Source organism: Neolamprologus brichardi, chromosome 16, assembly GCF_056152115.1.
Source record: "Neolamprologus brichardi isolate AB-2024 chromosome 16, ASM5615211v1, whole genome shotgun sequence".
NCBI classification, from domain to species: domain Eukaryota; kingdom Metazoa; phylum Chordata; class Actinopteri; order Cichliformes; family Cichlidae; genus Neolamprologus; species Neolamprologus brichardi.
Genome location: NC_142119.1, coordinates 30,091,985 through 30,114,783, shown reverse-complemented (window position 1 = coordinate 30,114,783; position 22,799 = coordinate 30,091,985). Strand labels below are relative to the sequence as shown.

At 38.3% G+C, this 22,799-nt stretch overlaps 3 protein-coding genes and 1 pseudogene across 3 annotated transcripts; all 4 read left to right on the top strand.

Annotated features, from left to right (window-relative positions):
* The first annotated feature begins 2,611 nt into the window (after positions 1–2,611).
* On the top strand, positions 2,612–3,547 carry LOC148098290 (olfactory receptor 1500-like). Its single transcript, XM_087829781.1, has one exon. The coding sequence runs from the start codon at positions 2,612–2,614 to the stop codon at positions 3,545–3,547; it is 936 nt and encodes a 311-aa protein (XP_087685907.1).
* A 4,956-nt stretch (positions 3,548–8,503) lies between these two features.
* LOC148098289 (olfactory receptor 1500-like) lies at positions 8,504–9,439 on the top strand. Its single transcript, XM_087829780.1, has one exon. It carries the CDS (start codon positions 8,504–8,506, stop codon positions 9,437–9,439), a length of 936 nt encoding a protein of 311 aa, XP_087685906.1.
* A 1,849-nt stretch (positions 9,440–11,288) lies between these two features.
* On the top strand, positions 11,289–12,172 carry LOC102775571 (olfactory receptor 8I2-like; annotated as a pseudogene).
* A 3,812-nt stretch (positions 12,173–15,984) lies between these two features.
* LOC102800017 (olfactory receptor 13C8-like) lies at positions 15,985–16,943 on the top strand. The gene is made up of 2 exons (XM_087852930.1): positions 15,985–15,989; positions 16,070–16,943. The coding sequence occupies exons 1-2, from the start codon at positions 15,985–15,987 to the stop codon at positions 16,941–16,943; spliced, it is 879 nt and encodes a 292-aa protein (XP_087709056.1).
* The last annotated feature ends 5,856 nt before the right edge of the window (positions 16,944–22,799 follow it).

The following is a 22,799-nucleotide window of genomic DNA, read 5'->3' as shown; positions in this document are numbered from 1 at the left end:
CTCAATTCTGGCTGTCCGGAAAGGATTTGACCCACCTGCAGACAGCAAACAAACAGTGGGCCGACTGTTCAGCAAACACTTCCTTTTTTAATCTCCAAATTTTACGAGTGGCTCTCACACAGAAAGTACTGAACTGGACAATAGCATTTTCCCCAAAAGATGTCTTGTCATATATGCTTCATTCGTGATGTTACCTGTTCTGTGAATTTATACTGGTAGGGGATAATGAAGGTAATTCCTTCCTTTGCCATTTTTAGTAGGAAATGTGAGATTTTGTCGAGCTGACACAATAGCATGAGCTGTTCTCAGCACACACACACGCACAAAACATGTACACTGATACTGATGCGCCCTCACTATAACCATAGCTGGACTGGCCATTGGGCATACCAGGCATTTGCCCAGTGGGCCAATGGTGATTTTTCGTTTTTTATGGGCCGATGTTTTTTTTTTTCTTTTTTGCGTAACGGTATAAACACTGAAAGGTGGTGGATTGGCCAGAAGCTGGGAGATTTAGTTTCGCGATACGCGTTTCGTGTTGAGCTGAAAAGGAACACAGTTTGTCTCGTACTTCAGCTACAATGAAAAAGACACAAAGCTGGAGTTATTCTGTGTCTTTATGCTGCACAGCTGTTTCTTCTTCTCTCATTCTCTCCCCCTCTCTCACCTGTTGTTATTTCAATCATGAAACTGATCAATGATCAGCTGATCGGCTTTTCTGTCTTGTTTGTTTATCGCCCACTTTGCGCCAGAAAGAAGAAACCAGTGGATGTCGTGCTAAACAACAGCAGCACGTTTAACTTGATGAGGTGTTGTTAGAATTTATTTAATATTAATTTCTAGTATCAGCTGATGTTTGCTGGAGCCACAGCTGTAAAAGCTGCTGGTCATGTGATCGGTTTGGATATGTGGTGAGAGGGAAACATGAAGAGGAAACCAGGAGATGTCCTTACTGAATCATCAGAGCTGAACAGGTGATGGAGAAACAGGTTTACCTTTTAGGTGACATGAATGAGTTGAAGGGTTGTTGTGAACTGTTTCTGAGAGACAAATAACACCAGGATCCTTTTCTATGTAGCTGACAGCTGGTAACTGTGCAGGGGCGGGTCTAGCAAAGTTTTGCCAGGGGGCCAGGTAGGGCATTAACAGGGAGAGGGGGGCACAAAGAAATACTTTTCTTTCTTATTCTCATTTAAAATGTCTCGCTTTTAACAAATAATTACCTGAATCTTACAAACGTTTTCATCTGATCTGTAAAATGTATAGAAATCCATTATTGTACATAGTAATTTTTTTCAGGGTCCCATCATAATTTCTTCAGAAGTAAGTAATGTATATGATGCCAGTATTTTCCCACATTTTCTAGATTCTGTACCAGTACTGTGTTTAAAATGCCATCAAAAAGTTTTATTCTTTCTCACCTGTCTTGCTGTCTCCTTTCACTTTTTAAAGGTTGCCATGTTAGAAAAAATATTTTGCCCTGCCATGCTGTTTATTGATGTGGTAAATGAATAGTTTATGAAAATATATCTAAATCTGGTCCTGTGCAGAGAATAGGCTTCTCTGTCTTAATTTCAGGTTTCCACCATGTGTTGTAGATAGTTCAGGAGCTTAACTCGACCAAGAAGTCTTTGGGTTTTGGCTAAGTACTGTTTAGAATACCAGAATAGGGAGGATGGTGTAGTTTAAGCTTATTAGATTGATACATATATACCAACAAGACAGTGTACATCACTGTAACAACAGTTTTTGTTTTCATTCATTTCAGTCAAAATGCCCGGGCCGATTTTTTGTCCCAGTCCAGCTCTGACTATAACCCTCCCTCCCCCGAATCTCAACTTATTGCGCCCATCACATTAAAAATGACTTTATTTCCTAAAAGGCGATGTTGTGAGTAAAATATGGGTTTATGAGATTTGCAAATGATTGTATTCTCTTTTTATTTACATTTTGCACTGTGTTCGAACTTCAGAAATGTTGCTTTTAATTTTTTCTATGAACATGAAATTCATTTATGTTTCATTTTTACCACTCCAGAACTAAATGTCTGTAGATTCAAATTCCAATTTGAAACACATGACAAACATTTAGAGAAACATGTAGGGACATTAGACTTTCCCTACAGTTCTGAACAGTTTTGCTGATTTATAAAAAATATAATATCATACTTAAAACAAAAGTCAGAAACAGACAAAGAAAAAAAAAAACAAAGGAACGTCTGCCATTGTCTCCAACCTTGACCCACCCACTTCATTTCTTCTCCTCTTTGCTGTTGCTATAAATGTTGGGCTTTTGTCTCTTTGAGCTGGGGGGGAGGGTAATGACTATAATGTTATGTTATAATGTAATTTGTTCTTCAGTTCAAATTAATTTCTCAGCTCAAATCTTGAACCTTATATAGAACAGTTTATTGTTTGTTATTTCACTGATTATGTAAACATTTTGTCACAGGTGCAACACCTGCTGAGAATGAAGATGTCTTAATGGCATAACAATTATTTGTAAAATAGCATTTAAACAATATAATAGAGACTTCTCTTGGGCATCTGATACCAATATCTATATTTTAAAGAACCACTGATAACATTATTGATTTTGTTCTCTGTCTCATATGAAGCAGAAAATGGAAAACTCCAGTGAGATTGTGTCATTTGTGCTGTCTGCTTATGGAAATGTTGGGGATTTAAAATACCTGTATTTTATCATAATATTGTTTTGGTATGTCTCTATATGTGTGGCCAACACAGTTCTTATTGTGGTCATACGTGTGGACAGACAGCTACATGAGCCAATGTATATACTGCTCAGCAATTTATGTGTGAATGAAATAAATGCCAGCACATCCCTGTATCCTCTTTTGCTCTCACAGATGTTTTCAGACAGCCATGAAGTGACCCTGCCGTGGTGTTTTCTGCAGATGTGTTTTATGTACACAAGTGCACCTGCTGAGTTTTGGAGTTTAGCAACCATGGCATATGACAGATATATCTCAATCTGTCACCCATTACGCTATAATGTCCTTATGAACACAAAGACAGTGTTTTTGTTGATTCTGTTTGTGTGGATTTTTTCGCTTAGTTTTATATTCTCATTTTCTTTCATCTTTAGTTTGAAGTTTTGCAGAAATATTGTTGACAATGTTTATTGTGACCACCAATTAATGATAAGACTCTCATGTTCAGTTACAACCCAGAGCTATGTATCTGAGATATTCTTTGCCATTGTGAGTATTTTCATCCCATTCACTCTCATTTCAGTCTCTTACTTTAAGATTTTGGCAGTTTGTCGAAAAACATCAATAGAAAACAAGCAGAAAGCTGTGACTACTTGCACTCCTCAGATCGTCTCTGTGTCCAACCTGTTTGTTGGCTGCATTTTTCAATCTATTGACTTTAGGTTTTTAATAGCTCGGGTACCGGACGAGGTCCGGATAATTTTACCTATGTATCTCCTCATTTGTCAACCAATGCTCACCCCATTTATGTATGGATTTAATTTGCCAAAGATAAGGCACTCATTTAAAAGGCTACTTTTTAAAAGAAAATAAATCACTTTGTTTAGCAAGAGACTGTTTTAGAGCACCTCTACTCTGTGGGAGAGTGATATTTAGCAATCATCTCATAGACATATTTTATTCATTTCTTGATACATACAGCAAAAGCTCTTTACGGACTCAAATTTCCTCTTAGCTCCTTTAATGAAATGTTAATGGTACTATTCTTGCAAACAAAACATTTATGGGTATGCATGCAATGGGTTTGTTAAAATAAGAATTTATTTAGAAAACTCCACTGATGTATGGATTTAATTTGCAAAAGGAAAGGTAATCATGTAAAGGACTTCTGTTTACCAGAAAATACATCTCTTTGTTCAATATCTTTCCTGTGTGGTAGAATAGCATTCAACAATTATCTTATAGTTTGTGGACATGGTATGAAGAAAATAAAGCCTGCTGACTTCATATATTTGCATTAACATGATCTATTGTTTCATTTTGAATTTTTTTTTAAATCAACTTTTAACATGTAATATCCTGTTTTCTAGTGAGATTATTTATTTTTTCAGTGAAAGCAAATGTTATTATTCTTGCAAACAAAATATTATATTAAACACATATAAGTATAAATAGATGTTTTAAAATTTTGTCCTCTATGGAATTCCAGTGTCATTACTATATATCATAGTGGTGTTTATAGCACCACAGACACCAACCAGCAACCACCTTACAGCCACAGATGGAAGCTGGATGGAGGTGTGGAATATTACATTGAGCCCAGTTGGACCAAAAGTCTTCTTCCATGGTTTCAAAAAACTCCTTCCACTCCTACATTTTTGATTTAGAACTTTTGTTAGAACTGGACACTGCTTGGCTTGCCAGAAACATTCTGCTGCCTCAGAAGTCTAACAGACTCAATTCAGTATACACTATCTGGTTTGGAGATTACCACCACTACAGGCAGAAACTACCTTGCAGCCACAATTTTGTGCAGCTACTTGAACATTGCATGTGTAGAATATGGTCCACTCTGAGTCAATGTCCTCAGCTTTCCTTGGAAAACTGTTGAAGTTCTGCTGCAGGTGGGAGTCAAAGATGTCACAGGCTGGTGCTTCTGCCAGGTGTTCCCAGCGCAACCTCACTATGTTTAGGTCCACCAGGTCTTTCCAGCATCCTCTCTGTCACTTTATCCTAATCACTACCAGGTGGTGATCAGCTGACAGTTCAGCTCCTCTCTTCATCCTAGAGTACAGAAGAGCAAGTAACTTTGAGCTGCATGAAGGGAGTAAAACAAGCATTTTCTCGGTTAAAAATGTCTTAGCTTAGCACCTCTATCTTACAGGTGTCGGGTTGCTCGGCCTTTTGTTACACACAAAACAAAAATAAAGACGATAAGTAACAAGGGCAAACCTAAACTAAGACCTAAACTGGAGAAAACTACAATTGACTATGACAACTATGAAGATGGTGTGGAGCAGGAACACGAGTGAAGCTATGAAGTATAAACATGAACCAGAAACATGAACATGCCCTGAACCGAAAGACGACTTGACGAGGAAGTTTACTTTTATTTGTTTAATTGTTTACTAAATGATTGAGGTGTAAAATAAACTGCAGTGGAGTTTGAAAACAAAATATGGTTGTGTGTGGTTGGAGGATGTGTTTGTGCCGGGGGAGGTGCAAAGATTTTTCTTGGAAAACAAAGGAGGGCCTAGCAAAAAAAGTTTAACCACTGACATAAAATAACCTAAACTAGACTTAAAACTCCAGGCAACCTGATAATACTACAAGAACTTAAAATCCTTTCAATATACCTAAGAAATCACAAATATAACAATAAACTCAAAATGCTTGGTCACAGACCAAGCCGCTGACATAGTGTTTCTGTGCTCAGTCTCCCTTTTGTGTTTCCATGTTGCTCTACTTGTGTTTCATCTCATCTCCCCATTTGTCTCCCTGTTTATCCCTGCTGCTGTGTCTTGCCCATGAGTCCTGCGGTGTCATGTTCATTTGTATTAGCTGTGTTCCCTGTGTATTTCCACTTCCATTGTCACCCTTGTATGTATTTATGTGGTCTTTTGTCATTCATTCTTTGTCAGGTCATCTGCATTTGGGTGCTCCTCTTCTCTCCTCACGATTTGCCATGGCAGATTGTGACAACATGATAACATGCAGTGCTGACGTTCCCGTGACTGGAGCAAATTCTGATAAACTACCCAACATGTGTACCTTTGCTCTCAAAATTTGTTCTTTGGGTTGGACCTTCCTCCCAGTTTTCTTTATTTAGGACCACCACCTCAGCGGCATCCAGTTGAAAAGCAACTCAAAGGGAGAACAGAGTGAGGCCACCTAGCGCAGTGCAGACATTACATGTCATGTACTGGTCATTAATGCATCCCAGAGCTGGCAGTTACTTGCCTTCATCCAGCTAACCAGGAACCAATGGCAGCGCTCCTCCAGAGAGGCCCAGTCAGTTTCGATCACCTTACTTAACATTATTAATGATAAAGCTTTATAAAGATTTTAGAACAATGAAATGTCTCTTTGGCTCTCGGAGGAGGCGGACGCATCTTTCACCCTCTCCTTCCCTTATCTTCCCTGCTGCTGCTTCTATGTCTTTGTCTAGTCTCGTCTAACTCTAACCCTCAAAGAGTTTCTCAGTCTTGTTCTCTAAAACCTAAAGAATTATGGATTTGATCAACTGGTCCCGTAACGGAATTGACACCTTCCTGGGCTTGGGAGAGCCTGACTGTCTACTGACTACTCGATGGTCGGTTGTGTCGTGCATCTGGCAACACTCTCAATGGAAGACATTGAATAATATCTACCAATTCGGAACCACGGTAACAGAGTTCTAGCTGATTGGAGCTGGCTCTGACCTGGCTTATTCGAAGAACAAGTAGCGGCTACAGCTGTTCAAAATCCCATAAGGCTGGCCGACATGATAGACGATTGGCAGGGCTGTGAGTTCTCAGACTATGTTTTGAATGCAATATGGATCGTGGAGAAGCTCATGGCTCTGCAATATGGATAACATCTTGGAAAAGAACAACGGGAATTAAGAGAATTGGTGACCAGTGATGGACATTAGACCAACTGTAAAAATTGGATGCAGTTGTTCGCACTAAACACAAACATTCACCATCTTCACTCATGTGGCTATCCCACTGGCGCAAGCTGAAGGCCTGCCAAGGTCGAAGCTGATTGGACCAACAAACTTCTCCATGATAACAGGATTGTTGTCAGAACTCTTTGTCCCTCCTTCAAGGCCGCCTGGGTCCACTGGAGACTGTTTACCTTCGCTTAACCGGGCCTGGTGACACTTTCTCTCAGCTGAACACAGGATACGCGTGCACACACACACACGCACAAAACATGTACACTGATACTGATGCGCCCTCACTATAACCATAGCTGGACTGGCCATTGGGCATACCAGGCATTTGCCCAGTGGGCCAATGGTGATTTTTCGTTTTTATGGGCCGATGTTTTTTTTTTTCTTTTTTGCGTAACGGTATAAACACTGAAAGGTGGTGGATTGGCCAGAAGCTGGGAGATTTAGTTTTGCGATACGCGTTTCGTGTTGAGCTGAAAAGGAACACAGTTTGTCTCGTACTTCAGCTACAATGAAAAAGACACAAAGCTGGAGTTATTCTGTGTCTTTATGCTGCACAGCTGTTTCTTCTTCTCTCATTCTCTCCCCCTCTCTCACCTGTTGTTATTTCAATCATGAAACTGATCAATGATCAGCTGATCGGCTTTTCTGTCTTGTTTGTTTATCGCCCACTTTGCGCCAGAAAGAAGAAACCAGTGGATGTCGTGCTAAACAACAGCAGCACGTTTAACTTGATGAGGTGTTGTTCGAATTTATTTAATATTAATTTCTAGTATCAGCTGATGTTTGCTGGAGCCACAGCTGTAAAAGCTGCTGGTCATGATATCGGTTTGGATATGTGGTGAGAGGGAAACATGAAGAGGAAACCAGGAGATGTCCTTACTGAATCATCAGAGCTGAACAGGTGATGGAGAAACAGGTTTACCTTTTAGGTGACATGAATGAGTTGAAGGGTTGTTGTGAACTGTTTCTGAGAGACAAATAACACCAGGATCCTTTTCTATGTAGCTGACAGCTGGTAACTGTGCAGGGGCGGGTCTAGCAAAGTTTTGCCAGGGGGCCAGGTAGGGCATTAACAGGGAGAAGGGGGCACAAAGAAATACTTTTCTTTCTTATTCTCATTTAAAATGTCTTGCTTTTAACAAATAATTACCTGAATCTTACAAACGTTTTCATCTGATCTGTAAAATGTATAGTACATAGTAATTTTTTTCAGGGTCCCATCATAATTTCTTCAGAAGTAAGTAATGTACATTGGGGCAAAAAAGTATTTAGTCAGCCACCGATTGTGCAAGTTCCCCCACTTAAAATGATGACAGAGGTCAGTAACTTGCACCAGAGGTACACTTCAACTGTGAGAGACAGAATGTGAAAAAAAAATCCATGAATTCACATGGTAGGATTTGTAAAGAATAAAAATATAATATCATACTTAAAACAAAATTCAGAAACAGACAAAGAAAAAAAAAAACAAAGGAACGTCTGCCATTGTCTCCAACCTTGACCCACCCACTTCATTTCTTCTCCTCTTTGGTGTTGCTATAAATGTTGGGCTTTTGTCTCTTTGAGCTGGGGGGGGGGGGGGGGGGGGGGGGAGGGTAATGACTATAATGTTATGTTATAATGTCATTTGTTCTTCAGTTCAAATTAATTTCTCAGCTCAAATCTTGAACCTTATATAGAACAGTTTATTGTTTGTTATTTCACTGATTATGTAAACATTTTGTCACAGGTGCAACACCTGCTGAGAATGAAGATGTCTTAATGGCATAACAATTATTTGTAAAATAGCATTTAAACAATATAATAGAGACTTCTCTTGGGCATCTGATACCCATATCTATATCTTAAAGAACCACTGATAACATTATTGATTTTGTTCTCTGTCTCATATGAAGCAGAAAATGGAAAACTCCAGTGAGATTGTGTCATTTGTGCTGTCTGCTTATGGAAATGTTGGGGATTTAAAATACCTGTATTTTATCATAATATTGTTTTGGTATGTCTCTATATGTGTGGCCAACACAGTTCTTATTGTGGTCATACGTGTGGACAGACAGCTACATGAGCCAATGTATATACTGCTCAGCAATTTATGTGTGAATGAAATAAATGCCAGCACATCCCTGTATCCTCTTTTGCTCTCACAGATGTTTTCAGACAGCCATGAAGTGACCCTGCCGTGGTGTTTTCTGCAGATGTGTTTTATGTACACAAGTGCACCTGCTGAGTTTTGTAGTTTAGCAACCATGGCATATGACAGATATATCTCAATCTGTCACCCATTACGCTATAATGTCCTTATGAACACAAAGACAGTGTTTTTGTTGATTCTGTTTGTGTGGATTTTTTCGCTTAGTTTTATATTCTCATTTTCTTTTATCTTTAGTTTGAAGTTTTGCAGAAATATTGTTGACAATGTTTATTGTGACCACCAATTAATGATAAGACTTTCATGTTCAGTTACAACCCAGAGCTATATATCTGAGATATTCTTTGCCATTGTGGGCATTTTCATCCCATTCACTCTCATTTCAGTCTCTTACTTTAAGATTTTGGCAGTTTGTCGAAAAACATCAATAGAAAACAAGCAGAAAGCTGTGACTACTTGCACTCCTCAGATCGTCTCTGTGTCCAACCTGTTTGTTGGCTGCATTTTTCAATCTATTGACTTTAGGTTTTTAATAGCTCGGGTACCGGACGAGGTCCGGATAATTTTACCTATGTATCTCCTCATTTGTCAACCAATGCTCACCCCATTTATGTATGGATTTAATTTGCCAAAGATAAGGCACTCATTTAAAAGGCTACTTTTTAAAAGAAAATAAATCACTTTGTTTAGCAAGAGACTGTTTTAGAGCACCTCTACTCTGTGGGAGAGTGATATTTAGCAATCATCTCATAGACATATTTTATTCATTTCTTGATACATACAGCAAAAGCTCTTTACAGACTCAAATTTCCTCTTAGCTCCTTTAATGAAATGTTAATGGTACTATTCTTGCAAACAAAACATTTATGGGTATGCATGCAATGGGTTTGTTAAAATAAGAATTTATTTAGAAAACTCCACTGATGTATGGATTTAATTTGCAAAAGGAAAGGTAATCATGTAAAGGACTTCTGTTTACCAGAAAATACATCTCTTTGTTCAATATCTTTCCTGCGTGGTAGAATAGCATTCAGCAATTATCTTATAGTTTGTGGACATGGTATGAAGAAAATGTATGCTGACTTCACATATTTGCATTAACATGATCTATTGTTTCATTTTGAATTTTTTTTAAATCAACTTTTAACATGTAATATCCTCTTTTCTAGTGAGATTATTTATTTTTTCAGTGAAAGCAAATGTTATTATTCTTGCAAACAAAATATTATATTAAACACATATAAGTATAAATAGATGTTTTAAAATTTTGTCCTCTATGGAATTTCAATGTCATTGCTATATATCAAAGTGGTGTGGATCAGTGAATTGATGTCTCTTTCACTTTTGGCATACAGCTTGATGTCATCCACTTGATGTCAACTCTGCCTCCTTGTCCCAACTCTGGTTAGCTGCTAAAAGTCGTTTTTTGGACATCACTCAGGTAGCCAGCAATTTAAGGAGAACATACAACTAAACATGTCGCTCCTGCTCCGATTGGAGGGGCAGAAAATGCTGGAATCCAACATTGTTTTGCAAAGTTACACATCAATTCAATATTGATTTAGGTGACATCCAACTGCTGTAACCGGTTGTCATTACTACTGGAGTGAATTATAATTTTACGTTGGCTACACTACCTTCATCTGCACTGTCTGGCTAGCTATGGGTTTTTCGAGAGTGTGAAGCCCGTGATCCTGGCCTGCAGAGCCGCAAACAAGCTATGTTTATTACAGATATTGTTAATACTAAAGGAGGCTGAGAAGTAACAAAACATCTGAGACAAATGAGCAGAAAGGTGCAGGAGGGACAGGTGAGGAGGCCATACTGCTAGCAAGTTGGCTACAAACTATGCTAAGCTAGCAAATCCCTAAAGACACAGTAAATGAATACTGTGAAAATAACAGAGCATGTGCTTTCGATGAAGCACGTAATAATACACCATGAAATTACAGGCTATCTATTAGTTTTTAATTAAATTGGCTACACAAAAAACACCACTGTGTATTGTAACAGGAACAGGAAGTGATACTCTATGACAGAGAGCCAACAAAAATGACAGCACCACCCAAAAGTCCAAGGTTCGCTCAAAGGTTGCATCATGCACAGAGCAAAGTGACATCAGAAGAGCAGCAGCCCTTGATGTTTTCAAAGGAAATAATGACATTCTCTCTAACCATGACTATCAAATTCAGCCCCGCCTACTTCATTTCTTCTCCTGTGTGCCGCAGATATAAATGTTAACAGAGGCTTTTAGCTGGGAGGGAAGTAGCTGAGTATAATGTTATTGTTATTGAAAGCTGATGGATCTATACATTTAAGTTTTAAACTGTTTGGTGTTTTTGATTTTTAATGTGCACATTTCTACACAGGAAAAGGAATATGTCATGATGTGGTAACATGTATTTGTAAAACAGACCCTAAAGCAAAGATCATAGAATTTGCTCAGGTACTCTTTTTTCATATCTAAAAGGATCATACATAAGATTAATACAGATCTATCTTGCTTAATATATGATATGCAGAAAATGGAAAACTCCAGTGACATTGTGTCATTTGTGTTGTCTGCTTATGGAAATGTTGGGGAGTTAAAATACCTGTATTTTGTAATAATATTGTTCTGGTATCTGTCTATATGTGTGGCCAACACAGTCCTTATTTTGGTCATACGTGTGGACAGACAGCTACATGAGCCAATGTATATACTGCTTTGTAATTTATGTGTGAATGAGATAAACATCAGCACATCACTGTATCCTCTTTTGCTCTCACAGATGTTTCAGACAGCCATGAAGTGACCCTGCCGTGGTGTTTTCTGCAGATGTGTTTTATGTACACAAGTGCACCTGCTGAGTTTTGTAGTTTAGCAACCATGGCATATGACAGATTTCATGATTCTGCTTGTGTGGATATATTCATTCCTAAGTGTAATACTATCATTTTCATTCATCTTCAGTTTGAAGTTTTGTGGAAATAATATTGAAAATGTGTATTGTGACCACCAATTAATAATTAGACTTTCATGTTCACTTTCGGTCCATAGCTTTTTATCTGATATATTCTTTCTCATTGTGAGCTTTTTCATACCATGCACTCTCATTTCAGTGTCTTATGTGAAGATCTTGGCAGTTTGTCGAAAAACATCCACAGAAAACAAGCAGAAAGCTGCGACTACTTGTGCCCCTCAGATCGTCTCTTTGTGTCAAACCTGTTTGTTGGCTCAATTTTTCACTCTATTGATTCCAACTTTATAATCACTCAGGTACCAAATGAAGTCCGCATAATTTTACCTATGTATATGCTCATTTTTCAACCAATGCTCACCCCGTTTCTCTATGGATTCAAGTTGCCAAAGATAAGGCACTCATGCAAAAGGCTTCTTTTTAAGAGAAAATCAATAGCTTTGTTTTAGAGCATCTCTGCTCTTTGGGAGAGTAACATTCATCAGCCATCTTATAGATAATACGAAACAAAGATATTAAAAATAAATATAAGAATATGCAAGAATTGTGTTTTGTTGTGCAATTTATTTACTTAGAAAAATAGCTATTGAAGTGTCTGTCTAAAAACACACATACATATACACGCACAGACATATACATAAATTTTATACATACAGTCCCGATCAAAGGTTTAAGACCACTTGAAAAATGGCAAAAAATTATAGTTTGCATGGTTGGATCTTAACAAGGTTCCAAGTAGAGCTTCAACATTCAACATTAAGAAATTGAATTGAGACAAAAAAAAAATTGCGCATGCAATTTATTGAAACAACATCTCAGATGGCATCTGAGTCTGAAGGGCTTCCAAAACAAAAACATCTTCAAAGGCCTCGTCTCTTTGAACGCCACAGAACTGATCATTTGGATTTTGCAAGAGAGCACCAAACATGGGACATTGAAAGGTGAATGAAAGTTTTTCCAACAGTACAACGCTACAGTACACATGCCAGCGGCACAAGGGACTTCTTCCAACAGAATAACATCACTCTTTTGGACCATCTTGCGTGTCCCCTGATCTAAATCCATTTGAGAACCCTTGGGGATAGATGGCAAGGGTAGTTTACAAAAATGGACAACAGTTCCAGACAGTAGATGCCCTTTTGTGCCTCTGGTTTTACCACTTGGAGAAATGTTCCCACTCACCTCATGGAAATGCTTGTATCAAGCATGCTGCAACGAATTTTTGACGTGATCAACAATTACGGTGGAGCTACTTATTACTGAGTTTATGTTTGGAGCTCTGATTTCTGTTTTGGGGAGGTTTGCGGTTTTTTTGGAAATGTGGTGCTGTTTTTCAGTACAGCTTTTCCGAGCCACTGGTAAGATTTCTGGATGTCAGCTACTTCCTCTATCTGCTGGTGGTACATACTGTGCGGGGACTTGTCATTCCATGATGGTTACTGCTCTTGCTCCTCTTTCTTGGGTTTCTGCTACATGAGGTATTCACTGAGCATTCAGTCAGTTGTGGCCATCTTCCTGATGTACTCGTGGATGTTTGCTGACTCAATCTGGATTGTGGTACTGATACTCACTAGGTCCTCGGCCTCATTCCTTCCACTTAGCATACAGCCTCAAGGTGCTGGACTTGGGGTGAAACCCTCCATGCATGGTCAGGAGCTTCTTCATCTTGATGTCAGTGGCTTCTATCTCTTCTTTTGGCCATCTTTTTATTCTAGTAGGGTACCTGATTACAGGCAGGGAATAGGTGTTGATAGCCCGGATCTTGTTCTTACCATTCAGCTGACTACTTAGGACTAGGGATGGGTATTGTTTAGGTTTTATCCGATACCAGTACCAAACCGGTACTTAAACGGTGCTTGAACCGGAATGGAGAACACACACTTTGTCCAAAAACCTCTCATGTTTAGCAGTTTTTTTGTAAAAAGATAACAATGTTAGCCTTTTCTGCAGCTATAGGGCATATATGGTATCACTCTTGGCTGGAAGCAGGTCTTAAACAATGGAAAAAAACACAAACTTTGTCCAAAAACCTCTCATGTTTAACTGTTTTCCACTTTTTCTTTGGTCATTTTAGCCTTTTTGGCCAGGGTGAAGGGAGTATCTGCCATCAAACAAGAAGACAGCCGCATGTAACTACGATGATGTTTGCTAGTTCACCTTACGTGCATTAATTTAATAACGTGGTTAGCGTACTCAACGTAAATTACACACGAACAACATTAAGCTACTCACGCAGAGAAGAACGGCTGCTGCTGCCATCATCATCCGTCATCATTTCTGCTACACTGGCAGGGCTAGGGGCCAGGACTCTCCTCTTCGGGTTCTTGGGGGATGTTGCTAACCCCAGGTCCGATAACAGGCACCACACCGCAGTAGATGTGCTGCTCGGTGTGAGGTCTCGCAGCAAGCTATCAAATACGGTGCATTTCTCGGCTTTTAACAAAATGCTATATGTCGCTAGGTGTTTCATCAGATTCGAGGTGTTACCTCCTTTGCACAGTATCACAGTATCAGCTTGAAGCACTTGTTGCAGGCTGCTGAGTTGCATCTTTTGCTGTGAAGTACAGCCAGACTTTGACCGCTTCGCCTTGGGCTTTTTTAATCTGTAGCTCTGCTCTAAAAAAACATACGTACCTGGACCCGCCTACTACGCTTGCAAAGGTAAAATTATTGGCTAGAATCCAAAGTGTATCACATCTCAGGGGGAAAAAAAGCACCAAAATAAAGCACCGAAATGTGCGCTGCTTTTCGGTCTGGTTACTACCGTTTATGTCAGAACCGGTGCCATTACCGGTACCCATCCCTACTTAGGACTTGCCTGATCCTCTGCAGGTACTTGGTGGCTGCAGCTTTCCTAGCGGCGTATTCATAGTTTCCATTTGCCTCTGGGATTCCCCAGGTTCTTATAGCTGTCCTCGATGTCTGCAATGTTACATTCTGTAGTTTGATCCCCTCAGTTCTGACTACCTTCCTTCTCTTCGTTATCCAGACTACACTTCTCCAATCTGAACAACATTCTAATGTCGTTGCTGTATATCCTGGTGGTGTGGATCAGTGAATCGATGTTTTGTTCACTTTTGGCATAAAGCTAGACGTCATCCATGTAGAGGAGGTGGCTGACCATATTCCTCTCAAAGACCCATAGGCAGTCTTATCAAGGAGCTCACTGAGGCGGGTTCAGGCCTATGCAGAACAACAGTGGACACGGCATCTCCTTGGACAATCTTGCACTTGATGGTGACTTGTGCTATTGGCTTCAAGTTGGCCTCTAGTGTTGCATGCCACATCCCTACTGAATCCCCAATCCTGATGACGACTGATAGGATCCTGTTGATCTAGGCATTGATCATAGGCAGGTTCTAAGTATTGCAGGGTCCATGTGTGGGGCAGTAAGTCATAGGCTTTCTTGTAGTCAAACCAGGCAGTAAACTTGCAATGTTCAGTACTATTGACCATAAAATCTTATTGCAGTGATAAAAGGTACTACACCGCAGTGGTTTGAACCTCATCTATCTAATAGACTCCAATTTGTTCATCTAAGTGGAGATTCCTCTTCACACACTTAGATTAATTATGAAGTTCCACATGGTTCTGTCTTAAGACCAATTCTTTTTACATTATACATGCTTCCCTTAGGAAGTATCATTAGCATACATTTTTACTGCTATGCAGTTGATACCCAACTTTATCTATCCATGAACTCAGAAAATGCGCACCATTTAGTTAAAGTGTGGGAATATCTTAAAGATACAAAGACATGGATCACTTCTAACTTAATTAAGATAAAACAAATCATTGCACTCTGTTTTTATTTACATTTTACAGTGTCCAAGGGGGGTTGAAATTTATTCTGCCAACAATTCCACTGCATTCAAAGTTTTGCCACTCCAAAATTGAGTATCAATAAATTCAAATTCAGTTCTGAAATTGTTAAGAAATGTTATAATTTTTTAAGGAAGCATATATAAATAAACAAAAAACAGTCAGAAATATTTGTCAAAGGAGAGAATTTCATTGTCCCTAACCTAAAGCTCAAGTTCAGCCCCACTCCACTTCATGTCTCCTCCTTTATGCTGCAGCTATAAATATTTACAGATCGTCTCGTTCAGCTGAGAGGAAAGCAGCTGAGTAAAATGTTATGTGTAATTTATTAACATCTTATGAAAAGTTTAAGTTTGAATATTGTATATAAGTGCTTGCTGTTTGTTCTTTGATTAATCTGCTCATTTATTAACAGGTGGCTGAGAAAGAATATGTCATAATGAGGTAACATGTATTTGTAAAACAGTATTTAAAGAACTGAAATTTCTTTAATCTGGTCAAATACTCTTTTTCATATCGAAAAGGATCATCCATAACATTATTATTGAATTGTCTTTTTTACTCATCTGGTACCTCTCTATATGTGTGGCAAACACAGTCCTTATTGTGGTCATACGTGTGGACAGAAGACTGCATGAGCCAATGTATGTACTTCTTTGTAACTTATGTGTGAATGAGATAAATGTCAGCACATCACTATATCCTCTTTTGCTCTCACAGATGTTTTCAGACAGCCATGAAGTGACTGTGCCGTGGTGTTTTCTGCACATGTTTTGTTTGTACATAAGTGGGCCTGCTGAATTTTGCAGTTTAGCAGCCATGGCCTATGACAGATATATCTCAGTCTGTCGTCCATTACGCTATAATGTCATTATGAACACAGAGAGAGTGTTTTTCATGATTCTCTTCGTGTGGATATATTCATTCCTTAGTGTAATACTATCATTCTCATTTATCTTCAGTTTGAAGTTTTGTGGAACTATTATTGAAAATGTGTATTGTAACCACAGATTAATACTTAGACTTTCATGTTCACTTTCGGTCTATAGCTTTTTATCTGATATATTCTTTCTCATTGTGAGCTTTTTCATACCATTCACTCTCATTTCAGTCTCTTATGTGAAAATCTTGGCAGTTTGTCGAAAAACATCCACAGAAAACAAGCAGAAAGCTGCGACTACTTGCGTCCCTCAGATCGTCTCTGTGTCAAACCTGTTTGTTGGCTCAATTTTTCAGTGTATCGATTCCAGTGTTATATTTGCTCATCTACCAGTCCGCATAATTTTATCTATATATCTTTTCATCTGTCAACCAATGCTGACTCCATTTCTCTATGGATTTAATTTGCCCAAGATAAGGCAATCATGTAAAAAGATTTTGTTTAAGAAAAATCAATAGCTTTGTTCACCAGGAGACTTTTCTAGGGAATCTCTGCTCTTTGGGAAACTATCCACAATCATCTTATAGTCTGTAAACATAAAGAAAATCTATTTTATTTTATTTACAATAGGCCAGTGTCATTTAGTGCATGTGATGGGGTTTTTTTTTTCTTTTTTGGGGAGGGGGTACACTTTCCACTTTGCTCCTGGGATGTGTGTGATGCTCACAAACAAAACAATGTATTAAACACATGTGTATGAATACAGTGATTTTTTTCTTAAGAAGAATTTATTTAGAATAAACCATCAGACTAATTTCACAGCTTAACCCACTGTATACTGTTACCCTTGACAATTAAGATAAGGCACATTTTTCTTTTGCAGGGTTTTTATATTTGGGAATAGCTTTTGATCCTCTTTACAAATAATCTCTAAGGTTATGAATGTTGAATAACTACATAAAAATATTTCTGCTTATTGTAAGCTTGATATAGACATATGTCTTATGGGGATACAGCTTATATATTGTAATAACAGCTCTAAACACCAACACTGCACGTTATTAGACTTGAATCGTGATATACTTGGGATTTAATCACATCAGCTCAACACAAAAATATGTTGCATCCTTTAAATGACCAGGTCAGCAACAAAGGTTATAGTGAAGCTACAGTTACACAAAAGCATAAGATGTATGTCTGCAAGTATTAACTAAATATTTATGTGTGCTACGTGGACATAATAGTAAATGTGCTTAGGTGAAATTGACCTTTCAATAACTTTATCACTTTAGTCTGTTAACCAGCAAACTAGTGTATGCTGGTAACTAGCAGTTTTCCCTTTACCAACCTAAATTAAAGGCTAGCATTAGTATTTGTTGGCATCAGTCAAAAAGGTCTGAGGCTAAAACTAGGGTCTAAAGTAAAGGTATCTGTAAAACACGAGTCATTATTATATAACTTATGAGACTCCCAAATTATTCTTTCTTGTTTATACCTGTTAAGGCAGACTGAACAGACTCAGGTGTGGACTAAGGGAGAAAATGCATTGAAGGTTTATTTACAAACAGTGAGTTATATACAAATGTGGGGGAGTCCGGGGTCCTAGGGATCCACAGAAAGGGGGTAGAGGGACATCACACTTGACCGTCGATCCACACACCACGCTCCACTTCAGCCACAGCACAAGCTCCACTCCTGACACACCACGCCACTCTGCCAAACACTCACGCTCAGGAATCCAGGGGAGAGAAACAAGGATAGGTCCAAGAAATCTATGCACAATAAACAGATAATGAGATCAGAACCAGGAAATCAAAGGAAAACACGAGAGAAGGTTAGAGCTGGGGCTACACAAATGTGAGGGTTTTTTTTTTTACCTTATTTTTGTTTTTAAGAAAAACAAGAGCCACATATGAGGACATTTGTTTAAAATTTTGATAGAACAGTAGCAATATAATGTCCTCGTAAGTAGATATCAGGCCCTTATAGAGCAAAATTGAGTATTTTGGTCTAAATAACCCAGAATGTGATGTCCACATATGTGGAGTACCAGGATAACAATCCACAGGTCACAGGAGTGATTGCTGCAGGTGCGTGAGCCAAAGGCAGGCCCAGGAATGTAATCAAACTGTTTATCAGAGGAAAAATGTGATTTTTGGGGGACACTCAAGCCAAGATTAGCTGTGACAATGTTAGTTTATGACCAGCTGTTGCTATTTAGCCAGCTCTTGTCAGCTGTCCAGAGACAGGAGGGTTGCATGTGTGATCAGCTGACGATAAATCAACATGTTTTTGCATGTTTTCGTGTGTCAGAGCCCTGATTTAAGTTCAGGAGGTGAAGCTTGATGTGAGAAGGAAGAAGGCAGTGTGTTATTAAGATGCCAAATGCCAGTCTCTTTCATTTCTCTGTTGACGATGACCACTTTGCTGATGATAAAACATATATATGATCTTTCATATCTTGAGTCTGAAAGTGCAGGCACCAATTTAAATAATGCAAACAACTTCTCCTCCACCTTCGGCATGCTACATATGTCACTGGCAGGGCTGGACGGGGACAAAAAATTGGCCCAGTGACCGCCTCCACAAACCGCAAACTCACTCTTATGTATTTTTAAGAATTATAAGTTTTGAGAATGCATTTGTTTGCTGGAAGGTGTACTTACACATTACTGTCTCTATATTTATGAGTACAGTGTCCTTTGTCTCTGAAAAAAAATCAAAAATTACTGACTGTACCTTTAAAATAAAACATATCAAGAAACTGCATGTATAATTCTACTGACTATCATAGATGCATTCAGCAAAAAAAAAAAAAAATAGATGCATTCAGCAGCTGTGGCCACCAGAGGTCAGTACTACACCTGGCATTGGAAACCTGAGTGCTGGGATAGAGGTAGTTCCTCTGAGCTGCCTGCTGGATAGTTTAAGAGCAGCTCCTCAGAAGGTAAATCAAACCGTACTCACAACATTTGCAGTACTCTGGCATTTTTAATATACAAGAGTCAACCATTCATTTTCTGCTTAATGGCATCACAGTGTTGCCTGTACATCTTTGTTAGTGTTTGTAAAGTTATGCCCATGCAAGAAAAGTATTTTCACTGTCAGGCCTAAGTGTCTACATGATAAGTGAATGTAATAAAAGCTGAGCTGGCTGCTGGGCAGTTTAAGGATTGCTGAAATAGGGAGTAAATCACTGCATCGCATAGGACAGTGTTTGTTCTTGTTGAATTTTTAATCTACAGGGTGGGCCATTTATATGGATACACCGTAATAAAATGGGAATGTTTGGTGATATTAAAGTCCTGTTTGTGGCACATTAGTATATGCGAGGGGGCAAACTCCTCAAGATGGGTGGTGACCACGGTGGCCATTTAGAAGTCGGCCATCTTGGATACAACTTTTGTTTTTCCAATAGGAAGAGGGCCATGTGACACATCAAACTTATTGGTAATGTCACAAGAAAAACAATGGTGTGCTTGGTTTCAACTTAACTTTAAACAGAACTTTAATATCACCATCCATTTCCATTTTATTACAGTGTATCCATATAAATGGCCCACCCTGTATATTATTACAAGTCTGGATCTTTCCTATTAAGTCCTGCTTAATAGCATCACATATCAACTGTTTATGTTTGATAATGTTCTGAAAGTAAGAACCATGCACCAAAGGCCTCTTTCAGGAATTTTATGATTTATTTAAAAAAAATAATGGCAAAAGGAATCAACACAGAATAATTCACATCTCCCAAAGAAAGTCTTTTTCCTTTCTGTTTTTTTTTTTCTTGTTTGGTTGGTTGGTTGTTTTTTTGTTTTTGTTTTTAATTCTGTGGTAGCTGGGATACAAACACCAAAATCACCATTTGTCATTTCACCACACAAGGGAAGTTTTGTGTTTCTGCAGCAATATAAAGAGTAAAAATAGTTCCAAAAAGTAATTTTTAGTGGCTGAATTTTATGTTTAATTCATTTCTGACTCCAGTGTGAAGTCCAGTGTGCCGGCTCAAATCTGAGTATCAAGCATGAATTTTGTTTGGTATTTGTCTAATGTATAACAATATAAGTTTTAGTTATAAACAAGTTTTTAACAGATTTCTAAAAATATTTGTCTTTTTTTGCTTTTATAACAGGTGGTCTGATAAACATGTTGAGAACTGTACCTTGCTTTATTGCGTCTTCAGTCACTTTCAAACAGACCAGAAAACAGTTCTGCTGCATCAAGTTTAGATACATTTTTTCATATGAAGGGCATGTTTCTCTCGATGTCGATACTTGCATTCCCAGTGTTTATTTAGTCTGCATATCATTATGTTAGCATTAGCCAGCTTTTCCCAGTATATGACACTCCTGAGCTGTGTCCCAATTCAGGGTCTGCTCACTTGAAGTAGGCATTTTAATCGTGATTACGTCACCGCCACGTGACAAAGGCTGTCCCAATTCGAAGTGTACTTCAAATGCATACTCCAAATGTGCCGTCGATTTCCCCAAATATCAAGCGTGGTCCGGTGCACGCTTCCTGGTCCCATATATCCCACAATTCATAGCGCGGCGGTGGGTGTGGATAATTTTGCCGCAAAATACGGCAGAAGGGAGCGGCCGAAGAGTGAACTGTCAAAAGTAAGTACTGAATATGACGTCACTTATTTATGTGCGAATGTTTAATAACGAAGAACATTAAAACATGGCAGTCCTGGCGTTCCATAGTAAAGTATATATATATATATATATATATATATATATATATATATATATATATATATATATACATATATATATATATATATATATATATATATATATATATATGTCAGATTATTATGATATATATATATCATAATAATCTGACAATAACTATAATATTGGCCATATTATATTTACATTACCACAGTGAGATGATTTTAGTCTCATGAACAACATTAGCTAATTGTTATTTACTAACTACTCTTGTAATGACTGTTCAGTACAGAAATGAAGCCCTTGAATCATGTTTTACGGTCCTGTGGTCTCAGCCTCAGATACTCAACTAATCACAGTGATGTCATGACAAAAATGAATGACCAACAAAACATTTTTTCTCCTTCATTTCTGTCAAACAAAGCTGTATAAAACGTTTCTCGCGGTTAGTATCATGGTTGCTAGGCAACCTGAACAGCGTGACGAAGGCTAGACCGTCCCGTTTCACAAGCCTCTCACTTCCACACTTCTCGTACTTATAGTACACACCGTACGTAGTACGCGTAGTGCGCGTACTTCAAGCGTGCAGACCCTGAATTGGGACACAGCCCTGGGCTGAGACTACTGATGCAGTGAATGAATGACCTGATGCAGCTTTTTGTATTTTGTAATAATAATATATGCTTTCCACAAACCCTAAGACCCAACAACTAGCCTTCTCATTTGAGAACCACTGACTAATATAATGCTTTCTGTCCCTGAAAGGGTTTCGAGGTGACTGGGAGACGTGATTCCCATTACAACCTTACTGATATCAGCAGATATCTTCCCCGTCTTGCCTGAGAATGAACCATTGTGTCCTTCTGTTTGTTTGCATGAAGAGTAAACACAAATTAATACAGATTGTTTAGAAATTCAGGATGTAAGAATATTTATATTTGGTCAGAAAGTTATGTTGTTCTGTTTGAGAGTCTGGACTGTTGCCATGCACATACAAACAAGCCATGCACCAAGTTCAACAAAAATTGAGTGTAAGCACACTCAATTAGAATAACTTTCTCTTGTATGATTAAAGCAGCTAACTCTACCTCAGTGCTGTATTTAGGATATTTTTAAGTGCAAATTATCATTAATCTTTGTGACTTTTGCTGCCCACTAGTTCACCAGATTCCTCATGTATATGTTTCCTAATCTACATAAACGAATGCCCATACAGCTAACTTTATTGTGGCGCTTTAGTATTTAAGTTAGTGAAGGCATACCTTGGCTGGGGTGATCAAAAATTACTTAAAAATATCCACGTAAAGTGTGAAAACCTTCTACTTGTGCTGCTGACATTTGTTTAACAATACACGTGACTCACAGTTTGACAAAACAACCCAAACTCAAGCCCAACTTTGACTGATTTCCAGGGTTAAAGACTGTAAGAGCTACTACATGCCCTTATTTGGTAAAATATGTTGTCATAACATGTTATGAACATTGACTGATTTAAGTATATTATTGTGTCATGCATACACAATACGTCCAGCCTGAAAAGGCTTACAGCAACATAAAACCAGAGCCAGAGTAGCACCATAACTTACAAATACTGAACAAATAATCCAACCTGAGATCTTTCCCAAGCTGACTGCTGACTTATAAACACCAAAATTATTAAACAAACATTTCATTCAGTACATCAAAATATTTCTGGGG